Genomic DNA, 19,864 nt, shown 5'->3' with positions numbered 1-19,864 from the left:
ACTTGTGATGTTTTGTGATAGATGGTTGTCTTTTCTGTGAATGAAATTGGATAATGGCCTAGGGCTGCCATGACTTTGTCCTAGAATCACCGTGGATGAAAGCTGACATATATAAGGTGTGATTGTGTGAAAATCTGTTTTTTTTAATGTTACTGTTTTGTATTATAGCCAGATTTGCCCTTGTGAGAGTAACTTTTGCTAATGTTAACTTTCAGCTTTTAACATGTACTGGATTGTAACCTTAACATTTGTAACATGTGCATGCCTTAATTTTTGCTTAACTTGATTTTAAGCACTTGAGTTTTATCTTAATAGGGTTGTTTTTATTTTACATTTTTCAGTGTAGTTTACAAAAGGAATCACACTTCTGGTAAGAAAAGTCTATTAAAAGGTTTCTCCACTTCTCTCTCTTATTAATTCAACACCCAATATCAAATTTGCACTTGTTTTGTAACTTTTGGTTATTGTTTGTTGCTAAAGGCTGTTGTTGTGTACTTTCTATGTTTTGACTCTTTCTTTATGATACTCAGTCAGAGTTTGAAGAGAAACATAAACACATTCTGTAACTTGCTATTCTCCAGTTAACAGTCCCTAATAACTACTCTTTTGCAAATCTGTGCCCTAGAAAATGACATACTAGCTTTTATACACTTTTCCTATGTGGTCTTAACATCGAAATTTGTTTAAACCAAATGATTGAATTATAATACGAGTTTCTGGGAACTTACTGTCTACATACATTATACACATTGGGGCCTTTTTTAAAAGTTAAGTAGGAAATAGTTATTTCTGATTACAACATACACGCCATTGTGGTATGCATTATTTATTTCTCATTTCTACAGTTATTGGCATTTCTGTTTATATTTAGGCAGTAAAACTATTGTAATGATAGTAATTGATTCATTTTTTGGAAAATGTAATTTAATAATACAGCAAAACACAGACATAATAATAGGAAGCATTTATTAAAGGTTTCAGGATCTTCAAAATTCCATCATCAGTAATCTAGAGATACAAAACAAACGCAATGGTAATTACAACAGAAATATGTTATAATTTGTAATACATAAGTAAACAATTTGAATATAAAAAGTATAACGAGAAAATGAAAATTGCATAGCACAAATGAAATAATTAAATTCAAATAGATTTAAATTAAGTGAAGAATGTATATTGTTACGACAGCGGAAGTCACGTGATGCTGGTAACACGTAATGAGTATCTCTATTGTTCCTGAAGGCTCGAGTGTTTGCTAGACGCCCTCTATTTTGTATATATAAGACCGGCAAGAAGTGACGGCATAGATAATTAATTGCAGACAGGCAGAGATAGAGACGGACAATTGAATCAAGCGCGGTAGTGACCGTAAGTAAAATGCGTGAATCGTTGTGAATTATAGCGTGTGTTTAAGTTAAAGTGAAATTAAGTATATTGCAAAATTGTATTGAGAAAGAATAAACTAGTTTTATTTAAGAAAGGACTTGTATCGCTAAAGTTTCATCCGAAAGAAATTATACGGAAAATTAACAAACGAACAGAGACGTAACAACATTATTTAGATATGGAAGAAGAATTTTTATGTATAATGTCTCTTTTTATTAGAAGTTCAGTATCATATTTAGCTGAGAGAATTTTAAAATTGGAGAGAGAAATCAGATGACCTGTTTCTGTATTGTGCTGGGAGATAGTGGAGTTTGGAGGGTTTGTAACTTTTGTTCCAGTTTTTATAGATATGCCCATATGTTGAAATGCTCATACTTTAAGGTGATGCTTGGTTTCACTAATATAGGAGGCCTTACAGTCTCCACATGTGTAGAATAAAATGGGCAATCATAATTAATTTTTATTTAGTAAGTGTTACTTTATCTGTTTAACTTGAGATATTTTATTAACTGACTGATATATCACCATACTATACATTTGTATTGTAGACTAATATACTACATTAGTAGCATGTAATGGTAATTGTGCCTACACATGTATAGTTGTAACATTATCTATGAAACACTGCTATCTATATGTCCAAGGTCTCTAGGATAATTAGACGCTGTTGTAAGACCTTTTTGTATGTTATGAAACACTGCAATGAGACTAGTATCTACAGTATAGCAAATTCTAGGTCTAATCAAATGAAGTCATGTTTTATTACTATTTATGACCACAGAATTTTGTGTATTAAATGTATAGAACCATTTTTGTATCCAAATCATCTGGATTCTGTTAAGATAAAATTAAGAAATTATTGCAGTTTCTTTCTTGTTTTGATTAATTTTTCAGAATTAATTACTGAATCTGAATAAAATGTGTATGTGAGGCAAAAGTAACTTGCCCAAAGTCTTGAGAACTAATATTTATTTTACACTATTATATATTGAAAACTAACCAATGCAAATTTAAAAAATCATCAAAACGCATGTTAATCATTGCCAGGAAAATGAGATTAACCATTAATATTTTAATATATTTTGATACTAAATATATAATTTCTGGTGATAGTCAGTTTTTGCCTCATCCTATATATTACAGATTTTCTCAGTCATGTCAAAATTATTTTTTATCTTAATAATTGACTGTAGGTTTATTAATTTTTAATCTTTCATTTTCAGGATGAAGAAAAAAAATATAGGATATTATAATGTATATTTTCTTGTAATGTGCTTGATCTATGAAGAATAAATATCAATTAGAAAATGGATAAATCTCCTGGATTATGTGGCACACCTCATTTGGCAGGAAAACAGGTAAATAAACTTTATGTCAACTTTGCTTGTACATTGAAACTAAAGTACATAGGTCTTGACAACAGCAAACATTCTTTCATTGTACTTATTATCACAATATAAAACATTGGTATGTCAATAGGAGCATGTACAGTTTTTTAATAACATATACCAGACATTGGTTGGTCAATAGTGGTGTGATCATCAGTAATGTGTAGTATTTCTTTACATGCATTATATTTCAACAGAGTTTAGGATGTGTATTATTCATAAATTTCTTTGACCTTCGTCAGAGAGAGTTGGTGTTTCTATATTATTTTACCTGGTAAGATTATAATTCCTGTAAATATTTTGGTAAGCATACCTGATGTGTAGTAGTCAAAATTAATGTAAAGAAGATTTGTGTAAGGTGTGGGATTTTCATTTATTTGTTTAAATATTTGACATTTTAGATAAGGAAACATAATTTAGGATATATTACTGTTGTAATGATTTCTACTGATTAGCCAGTTCTTTTTGATTATTTGGTAACAATAATGCAAACATCCACTCCACTTAATAGTAACAAAAGTGATTTATTTATTCACTTGTAATATGTAAGATGTACAGGTTACCTTCATTGATAGCCATAACTCACAAATAAAACTAAAACTAAACAGTCACTTATTTATTAAATTTCCTCTCATATCTATAACACAATTCAAAACTAGCTCGCTAACATACTCACTTTACAAACACCAATTTACAAACTAACTAGTCAGTACGCTAACCAATTGACTCTGATCTTTTTTATACAATATTTGTTTTTCTCTCAACCTCACAAAATTTTCTAGGTGTTACACATCATTACATCATGCCACAGTTTCCTCTAGCAAACAATACAAAACATAGCCTACAACACTACCCTTCTAGGTGTTACACATCATCATTACATCATGCCACAGTTTCCTCTAGCAAACAATATAAAACATAGCCTACAACACTACCCTTCTCCCTGGATTATGATTAAGTCCCTTTAAAAGTCCTAATATATTGAAGGAAAAAAATAATATATTATTAAACTTAAACTTGCATAACTAGTTGTAAAATCATTATTTACAATTAGCAAAAATTGTTATTCATAAATAGGCATTCAAATTATTAGTTAAATGTGTTAAAAAAAGTACAATCACAATTTTGATTAACAAAACAAAATACTATTCATTATCTTGTTTACTCTCTCTCAACTGTCAATTCACCAAATATTTTTGGTGGTTTTATTTTCCAAGGCTTATGGTATGAAGACAGGAGGACCTCTTGTAATTTGCTATCTTGTCACTTTGGGAGTTTTCTCAGGGAAGATGTTTTGAGTAAATTCAGTGGTTGTTACATCCCTATTGATACTCTAGCAGTGATCTCAACAGGAGCCTCTGGTTCTCCAGCAGGTCCACTTATCTTTGGTGAAGCTAAGCAGTTGGCTATTATTCTGTTGACATCTTTCCAAGGAATCACAACACATGACATTTTTGCTTGGACTGTCTATTCTTCTGGATTCTGCTTTGTTGCATTTTGGATCATCTGTCTTCATTACCCTGTGCAGCCATCTTTGTTGTTGCTTGAAGTCCGACCTTGGTTGATATAATTGTTATATAGTCATAATGATTTTACGGTTCCACCTTTCATTATAAAATCAAATTGAACAATTGTAGCTGTAGAACAAGTGTTGATAAAAATAATGCAAGGCTTCTCATCAGTAAACCCATTGATTCATCTACTGGTTTATCTAAATGATACATTCCTCATTTCTAGTAGGGCAGATGGATTATTCTCTGCCTGATGTTGTAATCTCCTTCTTTCATTATCAGTGACTGTTTCACAACAATCTTGCATGTAATGTCGATATTTTCTACACTTATAGCAACTTCCCTTTCATGTCATCCTTTGTAAGCAATTTTTAGCAATATGTTATTTTAAATTACAGTTGGAATACCATCTATCCTCTGGTTTACTTTTTCTAGCCTAGTTAAAAGCTCTCTAATTAAATTCTTTTGTCTGTAGTTTCTGGCAATGTGGCCTTTATAGTTGCAATTGAAACACCTTCTATCATGTTGTTTACTTTTTTCATTCTGAGTTAACACTTGTCTAATGAATCATTTCAGCTATTCTGTACCTTTATCAGAGAGAGTTGGTGCTTATATACTATTTTACCTAATATGATGATAATTCGTGGATGGTGAATTTAGTTATCTGCAACTATAATTGATTCCAAGTCTGTCATCAACCGATGAACTTCCTTTAAAGATGTACACATAATTCACTTTTGCCTAAATTGCATATCCTCATCTACTATGGCACCTGTGAATTGGTTGTCATGTACCAATTAATCCATCATTTAACTTGAGAATCTAGGTAAGAGAGTTGGGCAAGCCTTTCCACATCTTAAGCAAATTTGGTAAAAGTTTCATCCTTCCTTTGCTTTGGAAACTTCTTCTGATGTGTATCTCAAACCTATTTAATATGGTAGACACCAATATTGTTAGTTGTTTGGCTTTGAGCTTAAAGAGTGCTTAATGTTCTTAAGGCTGGTCCTTTAAAATGGACAGTAAATTGAATAGTTTGTTGTCCACTATTCCATCCTTCGACTTTGGAAATAATTTCAAATGTTCTTATCATATCCCCCATGGTACATTTCCATTATAGTCTGTTGGCTTCTCATTTGGGTGATGATGTTTTGTATCTTAATAAGGTTGTGATATAACTGGAGTATTCTAAGAAAGTGCTATAGCCATCAGTGACACAACAATAGTAGTGAATGGGTTCTCCTCTTCCATATTCATGGTATTTGGGATTGAAACTTGCAAACAGATGTAGATAGAGAAATGTGATTGGTTTGGTTCTTGCATTTGTCAGTTCATTTTCCATATGTTTTACCTGGCATTGATAATCTTATGTACTTACCTTTTTACTTCACTGATGTTCTTTTGTACTACTTCAATTTTGTTGTCAAAATCCCCTATACTTTTTCAATCTTATTGTTGTAATACCTTTTTTACATTTGTAGTAGCTTCTTCAATGATATTTGTTCTTAATCCTTCAGTTATTATATTACCCATTTTGATTTGGTTTTCACAACCATCAGTTGTTATATTAACCACATTTTCCCTTAAGTACTGGCATGAAGGTGACTCCAACCAAGTTACAAGAATAGAATAACTCTGTTATGACTCCATTAAGAGGAGCAAACTTTTGCCCAAATCCGGAGTATTATCACAGCTATTCCAAATGAGGAATGCTACTATTTTTATGTTTCTAAACAGATCTAAACACTCTTAAGTCACATTAAAAAAAAAAGAGTTCCTTCATATCTGCTTTAGTATAAAAGAAACAAGCAGTTAAAATATGTTAAGTTTTCTTCAGGAAGATTGGTAAAATTACACTAGTAGATATTAGTCTGAATTAAGGTTTGACAACCATAAGATAGCCCCCCAGTGGCACAGCGGTATTTCTGCGGACTTACAATGCTAGAATACGGGTTTCGATACCCGTGGTGGGCAGAGCACAGATAGCCCATTGTGTAGCTTTGTGCTTAATTACAAACAAACAACCCTAAGATATATATTAATATATTTTTTTATAATTTTAATTGTAGATTGCTCTCCAAAGCCATTAGATTACAACTGATGACGTGAGGCCCTAGGGCAGGGGTAGGCAATAATTTCTGCAGGGGGGGGACACTATGAATTTTTGTAAGCTGCACACTTCTACTATATTAATTAAATTACCCCAACATTGATTGTATAAAGACCCCATTCTGTTCTTTCCACAATTGTCCGGAGTCATGGCAGGCAGGATAGGAATGTTAGACAGCTCGTGGACCATATTTTGCCCACCCCTGCTCTAGAGTCATGTTGAAAATCTGAAGTGAGAGAAATGTTTCTTGGTCTACAGTGCTATACTTGTATGTTGATAGCTTCTTGTGAAAGATGGGGTTCAAATACCACTCTCACTTTGGATGGAATGTTATTTCTAAATAGTTTTAAAATAATAATCAAAAGAAAAAGTAGTAGTATTTGATTGAAACATTTTACTTGTACAAAAACAGCCAAGTTAGAATAAAGAAGTCAGCTATATAAGGATGTGATATAAAAAAAAAGTAAAATTAAATAATAGGTAAACCTTGTAAAGAAGTAATGTAAAGGTAGATAAGTTGAAAATATTTGGGAAAAACTTGGTCCCTTTTTATACTCATGTTGCTTAACTGTTCCAGTTACAAAAGAAAAAATCCTCATTTTTATCTTATCCTTTTTTACATTAGTTCTTTACAGGGTTTGCTTTTTTATGTAACTTGCCTCTATTGTTTTTTTTAAGTTACCTACTTTATTACTAACAAATATTTTCAGTTGTTACTTCTTTATCCATGTTATAGATGAGTACTAGCTTGAAAGAACGATTACGGCGCTTAGGACGTCTTCGTTATTCTCCACTGTCAGTCAGCCAGGAGCCGACTACACCAAATACTAAACATAACACCATTTACAATTCAAAATGTATATCACCTCAACAGAATGTAGTCGATAAACATAGTATGTCCACCATGGACAAGAAGCACGAACAGTACAACTCTCCTATAACAGAAATGAATGAATCAGTAGCTGTTTCCAAGACTGACAAGAAACACAAACAGTACAACTCTCCTGTAACAGAAATGAATGAATTAGTAGCTGTTTCCAAGACTGACACCATAACAGTGAATGTATCTACAAATGTCTTGCATGACAGTACTTCAAGTAAGTTGCTGTGCAGATTAAGTGAACTTCAAGGACAAATTGCAAAAAAGGAAGACATCTTGAGAAAATTAAAGATGGTGAAGGTGTACCGGCTGAAGGTATTGTTTATAATTTATTTATCTCTTAAAGCTTATCCTCATATAACAATCATTTGTAGACCTGTGTGAGATGTAAGGTAAAACATCTTCCTGCAAAAGATTTCTATTAAAAATCACACATGAATTATCTTTGACAAGTACTATAACTATTTAAACTATTGCTGGTTTAGATATATTTCAACAGTCTAAACGTTTATATACATTTAGAGTGGTACTTTTAAACATGCTTAATGTGAAGTCTGAAATAAAATTATTTTACATTAGAAAACTTAAATCCAAAATTCTTGAATTGAGTTATTTCAAAACGTTAATTTTTGACCTTTCTTTTTGCTTATCTCTCCCCATAACCTTTGTAACTATATAGCCTGTTGTCTCCATTAGGATGGATAAAAACTTTTGAAATATTATTTCATTAGTGCTTTTGACGACATATTTACAAGCTTATGATATGCTTAGTTCTGTGGATGTTTTATCATTTTCCAAATTTATATATATATAGCTGTCATATTTTGGTTGAAAATGCTATCAGAAGTATTTTTGATGTGCTCTTTGTAATCACGTTTCACGGAAATCGTTGTTGTATAACAATAGGGTATAATAAGTGTAAACAGTGATGACAGCCTAAAAAAAAACCTGAATCTGAACAGAATAGGAATTTAATTTCTGTATTTGCATTCCCATCATGAGCAATGCTAAAAGATATGAAGTGTACAAAATATGTGGTTTTCACTTGTTTAATGAACAGTGAGTCTGGTATTATATTTAGACTTAAATTTCTGCTTGGCAAGAATTTTATATCAGAATGTTATTTGTTATTATTTTTTCTTGCTTTCATCTTCACCTACAGGTATAATTTACATACAAACTTACCCATGGTTTGTTTCTTTTATGTCGTGAGGGTGGCATACTAATAAGAAAATCTTCCTCTCCATTACTTTTTTAGATACACATTCTTGGCTAGATGGCTTTTGTTTCTAAACCTGAATGGGCTGGCTATCAATATGATTTATGATTGGTTGATATTTCACTTAATGTGTTATGAAAAAGTTTGAGTCTACTTTCAGTACAGGTGCAAAAGCTAAAAGGCTTAAATGACTATGATCTCAACTGTATGTTGTTTAATTTCACCCCATAACAAATTTATTTGATCAAGTTATACCAAACCTGCAAAGCAAAACAAAAAATCTGAATTTAAAGGGTATGACTGTAATGGCCTAATATGGGGGTTTAAAGTCAGAAAGATTATACCAAAATAAGTATTATTCCTTTTTCATATTTATTGTAAATTACTCTCATGAAGGGTAATTTATAGTATATTAATATATTAGTTGATGTAGATTTTCTTAGTACATAGCGTAAACATTGTAGATTTTAATTTTGTATGTTAACTCAACGCCATAGAAGGATGGAAAGAAGAGGCAGGCTTCTGTTTTATATATATATAACATTGAAATTTACATGTTCTTGTCTTTTCAGGTTTGAATTGCAAAAACCAACATGTTAAACCTGCAGTTAAAAATATCACATCTTTAAAGAGATAATATCTCAAGTGTTTAAACAAAATTCACAATTTCTGTTATTTACAAATAATTGACTAAAATTATACAAGGTTAATCAGATTATCTGCTTAACAGCCACTTATCCTCATCTTTTTAATTCAGTAAATATCATTTTAAAGACTTCATAATTTGTTTTGTGGATAGAAAATCAAAGCCAGCCCTTATCATTCAAATATTTATTGAGCCTTTTCTTAAATTTATGGCACCCCATTCCAAAGGTCAACCACCCTATTAGAAAAGTAAAACTTTAAGCTAAAGACAACTTCAATGCTGCCAAAATCTATATTTGTGTTGCCTAGTTCTACCGTTTATCACAATTAAGGATGATGCATAAGTACCATCAATTCCCTTAACATCTCTATCAGATACCTTCAAATTCTTTAACTGTTGAAGTCCTGGCTACATCTGTATGCTATAACAATGATTTTAGTCAGTTTCCAGAGATCTGAGAACTTGTGATTTGTCGTCACATTTATATCAGATTACAGTCCACCTATAGTAGGAACCATTATGCTTCCACTGATTAATATAATTATCTGTCAAAGGCGAGAAAACACATTTTAATTACATTGTTTTTAATGGAAGGAATATTTGGTTAAATAAACCCTCCTTCCAGTCAGGCCTATGTTCTTTCTATTACTGATCTCTTTATATCAGGTTTCCTTGATGTATTCCTAAAGGTTGCTGGCATATTTTAGTCCATGAGATGGTGTTTTTATCTTAAAAGGAATATTCTTAGGTACATTAGGATATAAAGCTACCAGTATTTTAAAAAGTTTGTAAGATAATATGATTTGTAGTTTACTTGGTACATCTTTAAAGAGTGATTAGATAGTTAACACCCCTAACCCATTGAACAGTTCTCATGAATGTTATATTTCATCCCCTTCTCTTTAACTTTTGGTTTCTGGCCTATTTTTCATTCAAAATTTGTAACATTTTAATGAAGATTACACTGATGGAAGGGAGAACCCAATGAAATATATTGAAAAAAGTTATAACTTGCATATGTTTACAAGTGTGAATGATGTACTTAAAAAAACATATTACTAATCTAGAATGATCCAGCAACGTTTGAGCAGCTTATTGTTAAATGGCGACGAATAACACAAGAAGCAGTACAAGATCTACACCAAAGGATGCCTGAACCTAGACCTTTAATCACTGATCTCATCAATCATTTGCAGATTGATCATAAACTGTTAGGTTATGTTGCTGAAGATATGACTTTTGATTATATATCAGCCTGATCTATGGACTTTATTCTCTCAGTAATATTTACTTTACTTCCTGTTGAAGTTACCACATCAAGTAAGTTTTTTTTATCTCCATATCTTTCTGAAGTCACTCTGTAGAACACAGCATTATTGGAAACAAGCAGGAGCTCCCAGAGATAACTGTTTAAAACCTTTCCTTGAAATTGATTGTAAATATTGTCAGATACAAAGTGAATGAGTGAACAGTTTTACAACATGATACATACAGGCAGTATTTCTTTGGTACTATGTTACTGTTTCCAGTTACAGCAGTAAAAAAAAGAAATATATATTTTAAACATTTTTCAAACTTAATGTAAATTCTATCTTAATTGTTCATACAAGTAAGCATGCACAGCTGCCTTGTCCATCAAAAGATAAACATGGCAGCTATAACAATTTTGGGATATTCTATTTGGTGTTACCTTGTGAAGATGTATATGTAGGGACAACAAATTTCATGGTGTGTCCAAAACTGTCATTTATTACAAAGAAGTCAAATCAATGATGAACCATTTTCAGTTGATGAAAGTTGCTTACCATATGTTATATTAATAGTTCACAAACATTATTACCCCACAATCAAAGGCATGTTAATAAAATAAGTATTTTACCATTTAGCTTAGCGAGTAAATTATTTAAAATATACATTGTGACTCTGAAAGTCACCATTGAAACAATCTTTTAACCCTTTCACGATGGGAGCCTTTTTAAACGCTTTTCTGCACAAATCACTGTTACATTCAAAATTTAATTAAGCACTTTTAATATCAATGTAAATGAATGAATTTAATATTATAATGTGTGTTATGAAAAATCTCTACTTTGGCTTTCTGTATCTTCAATAAGACAATGGTAATAGAGTAGATGTATGTCTAGCCACTAAGATGCTTACATAACCTTTTGACTCATTCCTTTCAAAGTACTCTGAATTAATACAATTAAAACAATAAATTTTTTGAACACCTGATAGCTGCCATAGCCACCTTCAACAGACTCGTTTAAGCTTTATCCCTTCTATGTAGACATTACATACAATTTGTATATAACAATTAGAAAGTGCTCATTTTACAGTATAAACTAACAATGGTTATTTTGAAATTGGCACCAAGTCTTCATCACAGAGTACATGAAATTGACAGTAATATTGTGTGTTGGCTGCTTGATCAACTATAGCACTTCTGGTTGTTTCTTACCTAAGTATGTTATAGTTAGAGATACAGTTTAAATTGTATTTAGGTCTTACTATTGTGTATTAGTTGTTTTAAAATGCATAATTAAAAGGTTTAATCACTTTTTAAATATACATCATTCTTCACATCTGTTCTCAAGGCTTATAATATTACGCATTGAATGAAAATTTTGCCGAAGAGTTGCACACATTTAAAAAAAACAAAAAAACTGTAATGCCTCAAGGGCACTGATGACTTGTGATGATATGAATAATAAGTTCTAAAAGTCAAGAAAGGAAAATAAAACATTAAAAATTAATTATATGTGAAAGGAAAAAAAAAAAAGATGAAATTACAAATTTAACAAATGGAAACTCTTTAAAGATATTCTACATAAAATTAAAAAGTATTTTTTATATCTCATGGAATTGTACATTGATGATAATAACTAGAGTTAGTGGTATAAAATATAAAAATTTACCTTAAAACAACTTTTCATATCCTTTTAAGGAGGTTCTAAAACACTTATAAAACCATCATTATTTGTGTTCAAGATACTTATGATCTGTAATGAAATCTTACCAGTTTTTGAGAGGATACGTTAAGAAATCTCATATTTACTGCATGTATTGTTGTAAAAGTGAAAATAGCATGAGCCTGCTGCAAAAGGTTAACATGTACTGCTTAAAAGGGGCTGCAAAAATAAAATAAACAGTCAAACTAGATATTTATTTAAGCAATCTTGAGTAATAAACTTTTCCAGGTTGAGACAAAGAAAAAGCTATGTAATTATTATATTTTGCAGCCTTTAATCCTACAATCTGAAATACAGGTGACACACTAACTGTAAACTCTGACAGTGCAGTAAAAACCAAACAATATCAAAGCTTTTTTTCCTTAATAATCTGTACAATTTGAAAAGTAAAAAAGGTTTCTTTTTATGACATTTTGTACACTATGTCAGTGTAATGTGAATAATTATGTGGTTTGCTGCACAGAAAAATTTCTCTATCCCATGATAATTTAATAATGTACATTTACTTACAGAAGGACACTTTGGTGGAACTGAAAGGTAACAGTGTGCAAATTTTACCATGCCAGAAATCAACAATATGGACATTTTTGTCACTTTCAGTGGCATGGTATTTATATGCTTGGATTTTATCTGTGAAAGTTTAATGGCAAAGGTATGACATCCAAGAAGCAGGCTTACTGTGGGTGACGAATATGAATAGTATTCATAAAGGTTGCTGATGACTGGAAAAAATGGAAACTGTATTTTTGCTATAGTTTGTCTAAATACATCTTGCTTGTGCTGATTCAGTGTTTCTGATTTGTTGTGATGTGCTTTGTCCTGCCATCCACTCCAGTAGAGTAAATCAGTTACTTTGTTGAAGGCCAAATGAATTCAAACTATGCTAGTAAGTCCATGAAACATGTTACACACTGAGCACTGAAAAGCATGTCATGCTTCCAGTATCAAGCAGTTCTTTCAGTTTTTCAAAGCTTGTGTGTCTGGTGTTAATTGAAGTTCTTGTTGTACAAACTCTTTGTAAATATCAAAATTATCATTATGGAATGTGGCACTTTTAATCCAGGCCTTCCACTGTGTAAAAGCAGGCTCTGGGAACAAGCTGAGAGGTTCTGTATCTTGCGGATCTTTCATGCAGTTTTCTACTGGGGCAAGATTTAAATATCTTTTTTTCACCAATGCCACAAAGTTGTTTACACGTGGGAAATTTTCATGCTACAGATCACTGAATATTGCAAGTAATATGAATGTAGTAAGGAAGACTTTGCAAGGTAACTCTGTATGCCTTTAACATAGAGCTGGCATTGTCTGTCACCATGGGAGACACACAGTTAAAATCAACAACATATTTCACAAGACTTTCATGACAGCCTGACCTACTGTTGTATAGTTAACTGAATCAAGATGCAATGCATCTCCCAAATAAGCTGAAAGTTCCTCTTAATTAGTAGTTGACAAGCTCTGTGGGATGAAAATGTACAAAACATAGATTTAGAGTTTTTCAGTATGCCTTTTAAATATTCTTTGTGTGCTGAATACACTTTAGAAAGAGCCTTGTCTGAGAGTGTCACTGTTTTGCAGTGCTCCACAACTGGGAATTTTTATCATTAAGAAACTTCATGGCTTTTCATTATCCAGCTGTTCCATCTGTATGTTTGCTGCACTAAAGGCCTTCTCTATTTCAAATATATTGACATTTCATACCTGTTTGTTTGGTAAGTGTTCAGCATCAACTTCAAGTTTTATTTTTTATTATGGACAGCACTGTCACAGAGCTCGTTAATAATACCTTTCTTGCAATAATCCATGATGTGATCCTTTTGGCAAAATAAATTTAGCTTTTCTTCATGCATCAAGTGTCTTCATATTTTAACCATACACAAGAAATATGTTAAAACCCATTTAAAATTTGGCACTTTTAGCTCTGACTAGGTGATTAATGTACAGATAAATATGCCCTGCTCTCTCTTCAGCTGGTATTTGTTTGACCCATTGCTGTAGAACTATGTACAACCAATTGTAGCACTGCTTCTACAATGAAGAGAATGCAAAAAATATTCACAGTAGCCAATGAGATACATAGTTACCTTAGTGTTATCATGAACCTTCCCAAGCCCTATTTATAGTGGATATATGTATATACTACTATTGTTGCTACCAAAGAATCTTCAGCATATTTGAAAATACAGTGGTTTAAAGGATTATATGTTTCTGATTTCTTGAATTAACTAAGAATTTTGTATTGTAGGTTTATTACTTACATAAAAATGTATCTAGTCATTCAAAAAAAATGTTTAGAATGATTTACAATAATGAACAAATATTGGTTTCTGAAGTTCTCTCTTTATTGATCAGTTCAAAAGTCAGCAGCAATTTACCTTCCTATAGCATGTTTTCTTTATATATATACTTTTCTCATTTAGACAAATATTCAAAAATAGTTTAGGCCCAGCAATGTCTATCTAAAGTTTCTTGCATTCTTTCCTGTACAAAGATCCCATAAAAAATTTGCTTTGAGTTTTATTTATAACTAGTAAAGTATTAATGATTTCACATTGAAAGTTCAAGTGGATGAAAGAATGCATTTAAATTACAGGGCTTTATCTAGTATTTCTTTCAAATAAAAGGACAATGCATCAAGCATGGATTCTCCTTCGTTAGTGTAAGTAGATGGCAGTAGAAGAGAATAAAGGAACATAGTGATGATGAAACTTTGGTTGATCTATTCAAAATTAACACGGTTTTACAAATAATAAATACTTTAGATGCACATTACTGGGATGTAGAAGGTAATCAAATTAAGTTCTTGAATCCTACTTTCTATCTAGGTTTATTTTAACAAAAGAGAACAAACAGTGGCATAAAGAAAATTAGTGTGTTGCAGGTAAAATTATAGAATTGTTTTAGTACTGAGATACACAAAGGCTAACAACTTAAAACAATGTACAAACTAGGAAAGAAAGCATCAAATTTATCCTTTAAAAGTGCTACTGGAACTTAAATGACACTTGAAAACAAACCATTAAACATCTATAACAAAATTATCTAAATAATGCCACTCTTTGACTAGAAAAAAACACCCTCCTTCAACTTTCAACCCCCTCACTTTAATTTTGAGAGAGAACCTAGGGGATCATGTTTTTTGAAATAATTTTTTTTTTTCACCTAAAACAAGTTCAATTTGAAAATTTTTATATAATAATTTGATGTACAAAATTTTCTGCAAAGGTGACTAAAAACATGATCCCTCAAAAATGGTACCTTTGACAGGGATCCCTGAGGACTATACAAGTCCTTCAACTGAAAACAACATTGCTTGTTATAATTATACCGTGTTTGTTTTTTCCAAATTTTTTATGTATTAGTTTGTAGACTTTTAATTTTGAATAGATTTCTGTTATAAAATGATTTATTGTAAAGTTGTAGCATAGCAAAGGTTTCAAGCTTCTGGGGATGTTTTCAATAGAGAAACTACAAAGGAATGATAACCAGTATAATTGTTTGTTCAAACAAATCAATGAAATAGCAAGAAACACTTATCTGCAACATTTCACAAACACAAACTTGCCTAGTTTCTGATCTAAAAGGAAACTTATGTTACTGATCTACATCTTCCTAATGAAGTATAGTATGAAGTGCCCCAGGTCTCATAACATCCACTGGAAACAAATTTTAGAAAACAATGTCCATACAGTTAACCATTTCTTCCTTCGAGAAAGATACCAGTTGTTCATAATTTTAACTTTGCAATGGGAACTCCTGATCATTCTTACTACGTTTTCTTCTCATACGTAGATTATCTCCTATGGTTTTTTGTTGGCTCTCCTGTGCAAAAGAAAAACATAAAAGTGTTTTAAGTGGGGAGTAGTGAATCAAAAAATATTTCATGTTTTGGTCAGGAAAAGAAATTCATAAATATATAAATACCTGACAAATACTTTAGCAGTTTTTTTCATGTCCTGCTATTAGGAATAGTACCTAAATTTTAAAATTAAATTACATAACACAATAATTATATTTGCTAAATAGTAATTTTCCATTATAATTACTCCAATAACCTGATGTGGTATTGATATATGTTGAAACATTTACCTTCAATTTATATATAATTTCATTTATAAAAGTATCTCAGTATAGTACTATTATGTTATTTAACCAGAATATTAATTGTTCTGATATTACACACTTTACTTAAATCTTATGAGTTACCAACATATTGTTTGTTTATAGTTAAGCACAAAGCTGCAGAATGTGCTATCTGTGCTCTACCCACCATGGGTATCAAAACCCAGTTTCTATCATTATAAGTCTGCAAGATCGAACATCTTAAAACTTCATTAAATTTTCTAGGTTTAGTAATACATGGATTTTAAAAATGCTTATTTCAATGACATTCCAGTATTTTATAAATGTGTGAAAACCCTGAACACTGTCACATACTTGTTAACTGGTTTTTAAATCATACATTTTAATTACTATTTTTCTGATTAAAATTAGATGTTGAAAAGTAAGTGCATTACTTGAATAATTGGCTAATTTTTTAACTCTCAATCAAAACTTTGCATGAATGTTTTCTGTGGAATGAAGAAATAAATCTTTGGGATACAATTTGTTGAATTTCAGAAACTTCAGTAAAGACAAGAAGTCATTTACTTTTCCAATAAATAAAACACTCATTCTGTCTACAGTTTCATTGATATCTGCTACTTTTAACAAGCAGCAAAAAAAGGTTTTGAACTGATGCTTAACAGCAATAATAACAGAATATAATACTTACTTTCACAGCTCCTGAGGAGTACTACATGATTTAATTTCAGCACTTTTAATGTATAATTCAAACCTATAATAACCTGGTATTAGATCAGTACTATTAAAAACAAGTTATTGAAATACAAAATTTCTGTGATAACACACCAATATTATACTAAAGATTCGTAAGTAAACACCTGAAAGAACTACACAAATTAATATAGGAATTTCCCAATTATACAACTCTTAATGTACCTAAAGCACACTTGCTGGCATCAAGACTAGGTAACTATCCATAATGATGTATTAAAAGGTTTTTATAATCAAATGCTCTCATAATTACCCATTAACTTTACTTTTTCTTTTAGGGAAAAGAACACTACACAGTTTTTATAAAATATGATATAGTACATATTTTGTTATAAACTTTCAAGTTCAGAAAAGAAGTTGAACGACATGAAAAAATTAGATACCTTCAAGTTAAGGCTGGAATAGTCTAATCCTAATCATGTTTAAAAAAATTTTCAAAACAATGTATAGATTATAAACTTCACATTGATTAAGGGAAGCAAAGTTCAAAATTAGCACCCACCTGCATGCTTACCAAAAACTACTCTTGGATGCATATTGTTTGACCTCTCTAGTGTTTAATTATAGAGAAAACTACATACTAGCAGTCTCATGACTAAGCAATTATCATAGTAAATCCTGTTGGGGAAGTTTTAAAGAAATGAAAACTAGATTATAAATATAGGACAAAATTTTCACAAAATTCTTTATTTCAAGACACCTTAGACTATTATCTGTGGTAAATTATTTTCAACTAATCACTTACTCATTCTGAAAAGTTCACTATATCACAAAATTAATATTAATTACCTGATTTACTCTGGAAGCAGAGACAGATAAAGATGGAAAGTCATTTTCAGATTCCAGAGTAAAGCTATGTTTACTGGATGTCATCCTTTCAATACCAGGTTGTGTTGGGCTTAAAACAAAAGAAAAACTTGTCAGTTTATATCACTGTTTAAAAAACACTACAGCCCAACAGCAGCAGAAAGGATAGGGAACTTCATAGAAATCATATCTGGCATTTAGTCTTGTTTTTTTTTTCTCCGAAAATCTACAGAAATATGCATTATTTTATGAGGAATCCAGTATTATATGTCAATGTATGACTGAATAACATCCAAAGAGTTGTCAGTGTTGGATGATTTTTTTACCCTAATTTAGACAATGATCATGGCATTATTTTAGTACATTATCTATGGAATACTCATCATTCCCAAACTTTTTGTGAAACCTGTGAGGAACTGCTGAGCCAATAAGCCACAATCTCGAAGTGTTTGTTCTTGTCAAGATGGAAAGAAAGCCAGATTCCAACCTAACCTGTAAATGTCAAAGATGTTACAAATGAAGCATGTGTGGATGTGATCAAGATGGCACACAAACTGCTCAAAAACCCATAAGAGAGGTCAAAGAAGTATCAACAGAGGAGATCAAGCACCTGGAGAGTAGTATGTCTGCACACAGGAGCAGTAAATTTCTGGGTGTATCTGACAACTTGCCCTCAAATGGGAAAGAAAGTGAAGGTGATTTGGTGTGGTACAAATCTCAACTATGCAGAGGAGAACAATTCAAGAACAGAGAATACAAAAACTCTTTCTGAATAAAATACAAGAATAAGAGGAGTATTAATATAATGACAAAATAACATGACCATAGCTTGTAGATGGTACATTTTGGTAGGATAAAAACATATTAATGACTACTCAGAACAAAGAAAACAGTATGGCAAAATGATCCCTTGATCATGCCCTACACAACCACATATGTTATTCTTAGGCATCCTGCATTTATGGGACACCCCACCACTTACCAAAATAGTAATTTTCTGCTGTTGAGTCAGAAACTGATTGTTAATGAGATAATCCTAGCCACTTTTCTATGATAAATTTGGACAGTAATACATTATTAAACAATATAATCAAGATTTCTAAGACTGTCTTATGACAATGGTAAATTTTGACACTAAATCACATTGTACAACAAAAAAAAACAGCTAAAATATTGTAATTTATAAGTTGAAAAGCACAGCTGTAAGCTTGCTCTTGGTGTTAAATTTTTCAAATTTCACAATAATAAAATTGGAGTAAACCTTTTAACTGCACACATGAGAGATACTTTTGCTCTATAACAAATCATAGGATTTGTATTTACTCAGAAGCAAAATGTTGGAAAATAATTTATTCTTTCAACTCAAGCATGTTCATGCTCATTTCCTTATGAACTTACTCTCTTGCATACAAAGTAATAACATGTATTCATCAAATACATTTAACTTCATCATTTTTGGTGACTGGCTTAAAAATAGTTAATGAACTACACAACCCTGCAGTACGTTAAATTATGGTTCAAGTGATAGACTAAACACACAAATAAAATCATTGGGTTTTTACACTTCTCAAATGAATGATGTTAATTATATATATCATACATTTTTTTTATACAAATTGAATTATGTACCTGCTTTAATTTCAAGTATTGTTTCAAAAGTGTACAAGTGTTGAGCATCTTTGCTTCTTTATAGTACATTCATCTTTATTAAGAAAAATAGTATAACCATGCCTTGTTCACCTGTCAATTTATGGTAAAAACTATGGTTTCATTTCAATTCACTGTAGTTCCATTTCATGATTCAATGTAATTTTTACTGTGTTCAGTATTATTCCTACTTGTTCCTTCCAAAGTTTATTTATCTGCTTCTAATTACAGTTGAAAAGGTATGTTCAATTATCACTGTTACATGCTTGTTTTAACCCTTTCACGACAAGTAGGTTCAAAAGTGCACATTACATAAAAACTTTAATTAAACAACTTTATTATCAATTTATATGAATAAACTTGGTATCAAAACATAGATAATAAATCAAATTTTAATATTATATATATATTTCAAATTACTAATTTTATAAGTAAATATCTAAAAAAATCTTCAATCTCCCCTAG

The 19,864-nt window shown here is 31.1% G+C and overlaps 2 protein-coding genes across 3 annotated transcripts in view; one reads left to right on the top strand and one right to left on the bottom strand.

The window, feature by feature from the left end:
• LOC106457384 (swi5-dependent recombination DNA repair protein 1 homolog) overlaps positions 1 to 14,347 on the top strand; it is a 29,011-nt gene extending 14,664 nt beyond the window's left edge. The window contains exons 2-5 of one of the 2 annotated variants that reach the window (XR_002610147.1): positions 2,610 to 2,744; positions 7,129 to 7,587; positions 10,205 to 10,457; positions 12,622 to 14,347. Coding sequence is in view for 1 of the 2 variants with exons in the window: in XM_022383287.1 (XP_022238995.1) it covers positions 2,694 to 2,744; positions 7,129 to 7,587; positions 10,205 to 10,396 (702 nt within the window). In the remaining variant the exon portion in view is untranslated. Of the gene's footprint in view, positions 1 to 2,609; positions 2,745 to 7,128; positions 7,588 to 10,204; positions 11,866 to 12,621 lie in introns of those variants that run through there. The other variant, XM_022383287.1, reaches the window with a different exon arrangement.
• An 84-nt stretch (positions 14,348 to 14,431) lies between these two features.
• LOC106457387 overlaps positions 14,432 to 19,864 on the bottom strand; it is a 36,887-nt gene continuing 31,454 nt past the window's right edge. Inside the window, exons 10-11 of the mRNA XM_013916798.2 lie at positions 17,735 to 17,843; positions 14,432 to 15,931 (exon numbers count right to left, since the gene is read on the bottom strand). Coding sequence (XP_013772252.1) covers positions 15,845 to 15,931; positions 17,735 to 17,843 — 196 coding nt within the window. The 3' untranslated portion in view covers positions 14,432 to 15,844. The remainder of the gene's footprint in view (positions 15,932 to 17,734; positions 17,844 to 19,864) is intronic.

Source organism: Limulus polyphemus, unplaced genomic scaffold (genome assembly GCF_000517525.1).
Source record: "Limulus polyphemus unplaced genomic scaffold, Limulus_polyphemus-2.1.2 Scaffold323, whole genome shotgun sequence".
NCBI lineage: Eukaryota > Metazoa > Arthropoda > Merostomata > Xiphosura > Limulidae > Limulus > Limulus polyphemus.
The sequence above is the reverse complement of the archived record's forward strand: the minus strand, read 5'-3'. Positions and strand labels throughout refer to the sequence as shown.